This window comes from Gigantopelta aegis, chromosome 15 (genome assembly GCF_016097555.1).
Source record: "Gigantopelta aegis isolate Gae_Host chromosome 15, Gae_host_genome, whole genome shotgun sequence".
NCBI classification, from domain to species: domain Eukaryota; kingdom Metazoa; phylum Mollusca; class Gastropoda; order Neomphalida; family Peltospiridae; genus Gigantopelta; species Gigantopelta aegis.
In genome coordinates this window covers 32715357-32726088 of record NC_054713.1, presented here as the reverse complement: position 1 = coordinate 32726088, position 10732 = coordinate 32715357, and the positions used below count along the sequence as shown (strand labels likewise).

At 40.4% G+C, this 10732-nt stretch overlaps 1 protein-coding gene across 1 annotated transcript; it reads left to right on the top strand.

The window, feature by feature from the left end:
• The first annotated feature begins 991 nt into the window (after nt 1–991).
• LOC121389776 (piRNA biogenesis protein EXD1-like) lies at nt 992–10699 on the top strand. The gene is made up of 3 exons (XM_041521425.1): nt 992–1038; nt 6042–6307; nt 10625–10699. Exons 2-3 carry the CDS (start codon nt 6062–6064, stop codon nt 10697–10699), a joined length of 321 nt encoding a protein of 106 aa, XP_041377359.1. The 5' UTR covers nt 992–1038; nt 6042–6061.
• The last annotated feature ends 33 nt before the right edge of the window (nt 10700–10732 follow it).

Here is a 10732-nt window from a genome sequence, read left to right as displayed (position 1 = left end):
CTATTGGATGTCAAACATCTGGTAATTTTGACATAGTCTTAGAGAGGAAACCCGCTACATTCTTCCAAGGTAAGGGATAAGGGGTATTTTATATGCACAGACAGGAAAGCACATACCACGGCCTTTGTCCAGTTGTGATGCACTGGTTGGAACGATAAAAAAAAACCTTAATCAGTTGAATGGATCCACCGAGGTGGTTAGATCCTGCGACGCAGGCACCTCAACCGACTGAGCTAAATCACTCACCCAACAGTGAACAACTGACAACAATGACAGTTGTGGTAAATCGATTAATTTGTATCAAGGGGAATGACTACCATTCCTGTAAGTGTTTTTGCCTCACCTTTTTTTCTCATATTCCATATTTGTGAAACTTCAAGCGTCGATCCAATCAATATGCCCTACAGATGATCAAGGTCAAGGTCAAAGGGTTTTACGTGCACGTTCAGAGCAAGCTGTTGTAGCGCACGCCTGTCGTGGGCACAGGTGCCGGCCTTGGCCGGCCTCTCTGTCCAAGACAGGAAAGGTGGGGGGGGGGGGGGGGGGAAGGAGAAGGGACCGTCTGCACTGGCAGGTGCAAGGGAGCACCAGCAGTCCGATTGAATCGGTAGCAGGCGGATGGGTTTTGGGGTGCTATGGAATTTTGAGTGGAGCGATTTACCAAAAGAGAAAAGGTGCGCAGTTTTGTTGAGTGATTTGGCGCAATTTTGAACGGTCGGTCGAAAGGTGAAAAATGAGCTAGTATAGGTTTTGGAATTCGAGTGTAACTCGTTAGTGGTTCGAGAGTAGCTCGTTAACAGATGATCGATTGGGTTTTAATCTATATACCACAGCAAAGTCGTGTAGTCCTTAACTTTTGCTGTGGTGTATATATACCCATATCCAGGTATGACATTGGACCATACACGAATTTCGTGGAAATTTAATGCTGTAATCATTATAAATAGACGTGTTGTCGGTTTCATAAATTAAACGTAGTATAGTGAAGCAACGGATATTACTATCTTAAAACGTAAAACAAACAACAATCGGTATTAGGTGAGTTGAGTATTTATTTATATTTCATTCATTGTCGTTTGTCTTGTTTGTTTATTGTTTACCGTACGGTTAAATAGCGTGTTATACTAATACTGTTACAAAGACAAAAGCGAGAATAATGTTACTATTTTGGCTGTATTGCAAATGATATCTATTTTTGCCTTAACTAAACAAATACTGTTTTTGTTTAACGACAACACTAGAGTACATTGATTTATTAATCATCGTCTATTGGAAGGAAATGTTTTTATTTAACGACGCACTCAACACATTTTATTTACGGTTATATGGTGTCAGACATATGGTTAAGTACCACACAGATATTGAGAGAGGAAACCCGCTGTCGGCACTTCATGGGCTACTCTTTTCGATTACCAGCAATGGACTTTTTATATGCACCATCCCACAGACAGGATAATACATACCACGGCCTTTGTTACACCAGTTGTGGAGCACTGGCTGGAACAAAAAATAGCCCAATGGGTCCACCGACGGGGATCGATCCTAGACCTTTACCACTGGGCTACGTCCCGCCCCCGGCTATTGGATGTCAAACATTTGGTAATAGATTTACAGCGGAAACACTCGGCGGAGCCAGAATGTTAGGAGGAGGGCAACCCACACTATGTATATATACTGAATAAAAAAAGAAACTTCCGATTTGTACATATAGTATTTGTTGTGTTAAAGAATTCATTGTGTAATGAAATTATATAGGTAGTATTAGCCTTGAGCTGTATTATCAGGATTCATGAATTTTATCGATTATTTTTGCACTGTTAATCGTCGACAACGTGAAATTCAATTTGCACGTGCATGCATGGTTCGACATGTCCCGTGTAGTATTCGGTCAATTTGTTTTACTTGTCTTACTGACATTGTTGTCAAGTGAAGGAAAACGCTTCAAAATTTGTAAAAAAAATTAACGTTTTTTTACATTGTAGCATTTTTAGTATGCCAAGAATACCCAATAATTTACGCGAACGGGCGATTGACATGCTTGATGCTGGCATGTCGACAGAAGACGTTGCAAGGCATGTTGGGAGTTCTAGTCGAGCGATACGAACTCTTCACGTAAGATTTCGAACGACAGGAAGCACCAACGACTTGCCACCTCGTGGACGTCCGCGTGTTACAACGCGTGGTCAAGACCGCTATATCATGAACACGCATTTGCGCAATCGATTCCAAACTGCCACTGCTACTGCTGCTAACACACCTGGGCTTCATAATAACCGAATCAGTGGGCAAACTGTTCGTAATCGTCTGCGGGAGAACGGTTTACATGCACGACGTCCTTACGTCGGATGCGTTTTAACGCAACGTCATCGTCTAAATCGTCTTAATTGGGCACGTGTACACACTCGTTGGATACGGCGACGCTGGAATACCGTTCTTTTTTCGGATGAATCCAGATTTTCTTTACAACGTGGTGATGGCAGGGTGTGCGTCTACCGTAGGAGAAATGAACGCTATGCTGACTGTTGTGTTCTTGAACCTGATCGTTTCGGGGGTGGGGGCTGTGTCATGGTCTGGGCAGCCATTGCCCATGGTTATCGTTCACCACTAAATGCTCAATGTTACCACGATGACATTCTCGCTCATCACGTCATTCCTCTGTTCCATAACAACGCCAACATCTCGATTTTTCAGCATGATAATGCCACCTCTCATACAGCTAGAGACACTGTAAATTTTCTTAGGACAAATAACATTGATTTCATTGATGACTAGCCCGCTAAAAGTCCTGATCTCAACCCCATCGAGCATGTCGGGGATAGTCTGGACAGACGATTGAGGCGTCGTCCCAACCCACCTGCTAACGTCAACGAACTTCGTCAAGCGCTCATTCAGGAATGGAACAATATTCCACAGGCAGAAATCAACACTTTAGTCAATTCTATGCGCCTGCGATGCACTGCAGTGGTCAATTCAAGAGGTGGTCATACCCGTTATTAAAGCCGCACACCCTAGTTCCATCCAGCGAAAATAAATTATAATTTGGTTAATCTACAAACCTGTAACACACTTAGATCACGTTTTTATCAAATGGAGTGAAAAAGCAGGTTTTATATCGATAAATACCATGGGAATCCCCATGTCCCAATTGCTTGAAATAATTTTGAAAGTTAGTATTCTGATGTCACCGGTAGATGTCGCTCGAAGCACAACAATGCCTACGTCACAACAAATTTCACAGACTTGGGGTGCGTTCGTTTCACCTCTCCTGGACCTGTTCCAATTGTTCTGTCCTGGTTGTATCCCCTCTCCAGATATCGTAAGACTTAGCAAAATTATTGGTTTTAAGGGTTTGTAACGTTTTGTATTGAGACACTTACTTGTCTGAACTTTATTGTTACTGAAAATGTTCACGAACTGTGAAGAAAAATCTCACAAATGAACAACAACAAATCGGATGTTGATTGCGCGAACCGTGCACGAGAAAACAAACCGAACCAAAATGATAACGGTCACGTGATATACCAACGTCTGTGACATTAAAAATAGATTGGACCTCGACAGAACGTTTTGTGAAAAAATGCAAAAAATGCATTTCGTGGTTTTACAAACAGCAGGATTACCAAAAAGCACTTCAGGTGAATGGAAATGTGTATTCAGGCATCGAAATAAGTCGAGAACGGTCGTTCAGGTTACCGGGAGGTTACCACATGTTAGAGAAGTCGAGAACGGTGTTTCGTTCTCGACAAAAATTTCAACGAACGATAGTTTCGTTTCCGAACGTAAACCAGGCAATGCATTCAGGACTTCTGCGTTTCATTATCTCATCAGGAATTGCATCGATGTTCGCGCGCAAGTCACTCCGCGTTTAAGCAGCGTCCACTAGATGAATTTATGTCCGCGTTTTGTTTTCTCGTACAAAATTGCACCGATGTTCGTGCGCACTTGTGCAATTGCAAAGCAAATTTTGGCAATCCGCGTTTAAGCAGCGCCCACTAGATAAATTTACTTCCGGATTTCGTTTCTCGTACCGATGTTCGCGCGCACCGTTACAATTTCAGAACGACCGCGTAGTAGTAACAGGAATTCAATTCTAACTTTCATATAGTTGTGGAAACCTATAGGTTACCAGGTTATATTTTGTGGTAACCTGTAAATGGGTTACCAGACACAATGCTTATTTCGATGCCTGTGTATTCTAAATAATAAAATGTAAGTAAAGTGCAATTTTATTTGTGAAAAATGGGGTTTAATAGCGAAAAACAACGCCGTAATGGTTAACAAATAGCCGTAACTAGGGTGTGTCCCTTTAAGTGGGTGTTGTTGTTTTTTTAACCCCAAGTTCAAGTTCAAGTCCTACCACACTTGGTCAAAATTTCTCCCAGTTTCTGTTAACCAATGGCCATAATTTTTGCACCAAACGATGCATCATGGAACACTCTGTAAACGCATATATAACAATTATTCCCCCGGTTTGTTTTCATAAAGTTATGTTCAAGCAAAGTTAGCGGAAGTTTCTTATTTTGTTCAGGATATGTCATGATTTTATAAAATGTAGTGTCCTAATATTTATGAAAAAATTAATGTTTTTTTTTTAATTCCCCAAAATGTCCAACGTACGAACAAAATATATTTTAGGAAATAAAATGAAGTTTAAAACAAAAATGATAATAATAATAATAATAATAATAATAATAATAATACACAATGTAATGATAATAATAATAATAATATATATATATATATATAAATTTATATATGTGGTATTTAACACAGTTGACCAGTTGAAATGTACCCCCGACAGAATGACATAAGAACTGGGAAATATACGTGAAATCAAAGTTGTATATATGGTTACAGTTTTGAATGTACTAGTATTTAGATATTTATTTACACACTTTCTCAATTAATCTTCGATTTGGTGCTTCAACTATTACAAATGATAATAGATTTGAAAACCAAGACAACATACACTGACACAAACATACTTGTACACGTATATAGGTCAACCTAGGATATGCAGTTTATGTGTGGATGGGTGTACGCTTTCTGAGACGTAAAGATCTATTACTCTGGTGTCATTTCTTTGAACGCACCGATATAATGACGGTTTCCATCAATTGAATTGCTGAATAGAACACGTGGTGGGTTTAACCAACGTCAGTATTATGAACTGTTGTCAAAACTCACCGGAATTTACCGCAGGTCTGTAAACAGGCGAAATGGAACGGATGGAGGGGGAGGGGGGTGAAGAGGTTGAATGGGGAGCGATAGAGATAAAGGTAGATTTCTCACAATCTGATTAAAATTAGGTCTACTGTCCTAGACAGACAGCCCAGATAGCTGAGGTGTGTGCCTAGGGCAGCGCGCTTGAACCTTAAATGGATATAAGCACGAAAATAAGTTGAAATGAATGAATGTCGGTGAGAAATTCAATATTTTACCTTTACTGTTAAAGTTTGTTTTGTTTAACGACACAACTAGAGCACACTGATTTATTAATCATCGGCTATTGGATGTCAAAAGATTTTGGTAATTTTTATTCGTAGTCTTCAGAGGAAACCCGCCATATTGTTCCATTATCAGCAAGATGCCATTTATATGCACATTCAAGGCCTTTGAAATACGTGTACCAGCCGTGGGCAACTGGTTGGAACGGGAAAAACAATCAGCGAATTAATCCTACGACGCAACAATCTCAGGCAAGCGCTCTATCGCTTGAGCTAGCTCCCGTGTCCGATTTCCTTAAGGGGCGAGACGTAGCCCAGTAGCAAAGTGGTCGGTCCGAGATCGATCCTCGTCGGTGGGCCCGTTGAGCTACATGTATTTATCGTTCCAGCCAGTGCACAGAAACTATTATGTCAAAGGCCGTTGGTATGTGCTATTGTATTACATTTTAAAATTTTAAATAAAAAATTGACATTCAAAACGTTCAAGCCCTAAAAGAATATACATCATTGTCTACGATTCTGCATCCATCAATCCATCCATTCGTTTATTTATCCGTCCATCCATTTTTTTTTTTTTGTGGTTTTATTTTCTAGACAATTAACGATTACGCGAGATGACGTCATCCTACACTATAGTAGACCGAGTGGACAGGGCAAGAACTGCCGTCCAGGAACTGATGAAAGAAGACTACGTGTCAGTTGATGCTGAAGGGGTTAACATGTCGAAGACAGGACCTCTAACTCTGCTACAAGTGGGCAAAAAGGACGGTCACGTCTTTCTCTTTGATGTTCTGACATGTCCTCAAATATTTAAAGATGGTGGATTACAGGGCTTGTTAGAGGGCGTACAAGTTCTGAAGGTGAGTCTTTCGCGGATACCATATACACGTAGTTCTGTATTGAGCAGGGTTAAAACATTTCATTTGTGGAACTTGTCTTGAGAGTGACTGTCTTCCTGCAGACATATTAGAAAAGATGTAACGACATGGAGAGTGATAGTGCACCTTGAAAGAAAAAGTGTGTTTTTTATTTAATGACGCCACTGGGCACATTGATTTTTTTATCTTATCATCGGCTATTGGACGTAAAACATATGGTTATTCTGACACGGTTTTTAAGAGGAAACCCGCTGTTGCCACATAGGCTACTCTTTTACGACAGACAGCAAGGGATCTTTTATTTGCGCTTCTCACAGGCAGGATAGCACAAACCATGGCCTTTGTTGAACCAGTTATGGATCAGTCAGTGCAAGTGGTTTACACCTACCCATTGAATCTTGCGGGGCACTCACTCAGGATTCGGAGTCGGTATCTGTATTAAAAATCCCATGCCTCGACTGGGATCCGAACCCAGTACCTACCAGCCTGTATACCGATGGCCTAACCACGACGCCACCGAGGGCGGTCCCTTTAAAGAAAGCACCACAGTTTTGTCACAACCTCGGGGCCGTAGTTAGGATTTTTTTTTTTTTTTTTTTTTTGAGGGGGTGGGGATGGAGGAGCAGATGAATTCTTGGAACGAACGAGCATGGAAGGTGCAAAACACTAGTGGGTCCGGGGCACATCCCCCTCCCTCCCCCCACCCGCGAAATTTTTTTAATCCAGAGGCTCTGAAATACCATTTTGCTGCCATATCAGGGAGCATATTATATCCTTCCTCACGCCAGCCGACCGCCATTTCGCCATGGTCTAATGGAAATATCAGCTGGCCTCAGATTACAGTTATCTTTCCATTTGGTTGTCCAAAATCCGGAAATTTCACCGCGCAAGTAGTCTGCTGTTTGACTGTGATTATTTCATGGCAGACAGCTATGAAGTGGCAACTGTTTGACTGAAGTGACAGGGGATAGCATGTAGTTTGTAAACATGTGTAACTTGTTGACATTGAAGACTTGTTTGTGGTAATTCCGGCCCATGCAAAAGTAGTGCTTTTTGTGTAAAATGGGTGTACTCCGGCCTGGTTTAGAGGGTGTGTCTGTTTAAACCAATATGCTGGGAGAAAGAGCTGGACAACAGGGGTTGTCCTTTTCAGGGTATGTGTCCCCCATGCAGGCAAAGGTACATACAAAACTTCACGGGCCTGCTGATATTAATAAAAATGGTATAGCCACTAAGGCTATATAGAAACATATAGCGAAATTAATTGTGGTCTGAGGCAAGCTAGCGAACAAAATAATTCCCGTTTCGTCAAACTGGCGAAAACGAAATCTGACATTCAAGGATAAAGGTACTTAAGTCAGTGTTTCTACAAACCCGATCGACGTGACCTTTTGTCAAATCGACTTTTTTCCGATTTTATTTTTCACGCACACTGTCATGTTTACAATGAGTTAGGTTTGACTTCAGCCACACGTTTGCGTTGTTCGCTGTCACTGAACGTAGTCCTAACATCTTATTAATTAAAGATTTTTTTTCTATGGGCTTTTACACAATTTTTAGAAATTTTTTCTCAAGAACAGGTGTGCTACGATAATCAAGTTTCGTTTTCATAAAGCCGGTGTACATTCAGTTTATCACCCAAGATGTAATCGTTACGAAGAATCTGATCACTTCCGTTGTTTGTTTAATCAGTCAAATCCTAAACAAAATTCTTTATTTTTATTTGTTTCTTATAAAAAGAAGAATGGACAACTAATATTAATAAAAGACCACTACTAATGGCTAGATAAGTGTGACTGAAAGCAGCATAAACAATAAAAGATCGTGGTCACAAAAATAGTAAACACCGTTTCTGATCTTCAGGTTACTAAATTTTCGAATGACTAGTTAAGAATTGCAAATAAGATAAAAGGGTATGTTTTCCTTGAGCAAATTGAAATTGAATTGTATTAATTATGGATGCATGTCAGCTAAATATTACACCGATATGGTATCAGTATGTTGATCTATAGTCCTTTCCATCGGGGAATGTCGTTTTCTTACTAAATTGTATTTACTACAAGCTATTTATTTCTGAACTGATTGTTTTCTAAATTGCACACAAAAATAGTTGGGTTCTTTTATTATTATTATTATTATTATAATTATTATTTCCAAAACCCAAAATTCTTTTATTTTATTTTACTTACGTCAATAGGTTGTTAACAATATCCGTCAAAATACGTAATAATGTTAGGTCTACGGTGTCACGAAATGATGTGGATGCAGCCAATTACAATCATGTTTTCACTAACATGATGGTGTTTAATTAAACTGACTACATAATTTGTATGACAAAATATTTTAATTGAACAACTATGTGTGTACAGATGACCCTCGCGTATGACCGATATTCATAGCTTTGAAAACGCCTGTAAATACGCGTCCAGCCCAGTACAAATACATTGTTTTTCAAACTAGAATTTACAGGGCTGGCTCTCTATCTCTCTCTCTCTCTCTCTCTCTCTCTCTCTCTCTCTCTCTCTCTCTCTCTCTCTCTCTCTCTCTCTCTCATCTCTATCGCTATCTCTATCTCTCTATCTCTATCTCTGTGTGTGTGTGTGTGTGTGTGTGTGTGTGTGCAATCACCTGAAGGAAATTGGAAAATATATATTTCGACGACGAAATGTTGATACAGTCTTTTCGTTTCCATCCTGAACTTTTGCTGCAATTTCTTCGTGATACCGATTTTCATTCACAATGTTTATTTTACCTATCCGTGATATTTGTATTGTTTGTACACTATTTTAATGTTTATATTTGATCTCGTTCATCACTTCATGTTTGCCGTTACCATAATTCGACACCCAATAGCAGATGTATATATATCACTGTGCGACATTCCCCTGGCATAGACTGAATGAGTCTGAATCCGGGCACGTGGAATCCTAGCCCATTCTTCCTTCAGTGCATGTGACAGTTGCGGAAGCGTCTGAGGCTCCGGGACACGCTGGCGTACACGTCTGTCCAGTTCGTCCCATAGATGTTCAATGGGGTTGAGATCTGGCGATCTTGATTGCCATGGCAGCACATTAATGTTTTCATTCTGTAGGAAATCCATTTTAACACGTGCCGTAGCGACGCAGTGGTTGGCAAAACGTTCATCGCGGCGTCTGTAAACACGTTGTCGTCCATCACGTCGCTGTAGAAGGAAACGCGACTCGTCGCTGAACCATACTCGCCGCCAGTTTCCCAAGTTCCACCCCTGTATATTCGTGCACCAGCGAACACGTAAATGTCGATGTTGACGTCTCCTAGCCCGTAAACCAGCTTCTCGAAGTCGGTTCTGAATGGTTTGTGCAGACACCCATCTCGAACCAGGTATGCTTCCAGCAGTGTTCGTTGCTGTGGCAGTTCGGTGACGCAAGTGCAGAACCCGGATGTAGCGATCTTGTGCTGCAGTTGTTATGCGAGGTCTTCCACTTCTGGGCGGTCTTCAGCTGAATGAAACTGCTGGTACCTGTCCCAGAGACGTGACGTGGCGTGCAACTGCTGACTGCGATTCAACTAACTGAAGGCGGCCTATTGCAATGTTTCGATTCGGTAGGCTTAGTCTTGGCATCTTGTAACTCGTCTACGTCGAAATGGAAATGAGGCATCATTGCAGCTTTTAATTCCCATCACTACCCCAATCTTTTCCCCGAGTTTCACGTGCATTCGCCAAAATCTGACCATTTCACGCTTATTTCCTGTAATTGTCGCACAACGTGCGTTAAATTTGTTTTAGGGTGCATTTCGGCATGCTGTCCCATTCCAGGAACATTAACAAACATGGTCATTTAGCAACATTGTACAGAAAAAGATCTTTTGTAAAATCAAACACTTTTCTTCTTTCCCTATCACCTATGCGTTTCTTTTTTGACAGAGTATATGTATATGTTTATATATAAGAGAGTACGTTGTATATGTTTTTCTTAAAGACAAGATCTCACGATAGTTAACCTTACACGAGTTGCACGGATTGAATAACTTGAAATATATACAGTGCGTGTACGTTCCTATCCAGATAACGCTCCCAACCATAAGCTATTTTGCAAACATAATTATTGTTTTTATACAGCTTGCGTCTGCTAAAGGTGAACAGTTATATTTCTGATTAATGGTTACGTTGCCATTATTCAGTAGTGTATACAAAAATATAAATAATAAGGACTCGGTTACTGTAATTAGACGAATACATTACTTTTTCAAGGTATATGAAATATATATATATTTATTTATTTATTTGTCATTATTTTATTAGTTCATTTGTCTCACTAGGTGATGCACTCATCTTCCAATGACAGCACTTCACTGAAATGTCAGTTTGACATCTTGCTACAGAACGTCTTCTGATTGATTTTTATTCTGTCCCGGACCAGACCACAC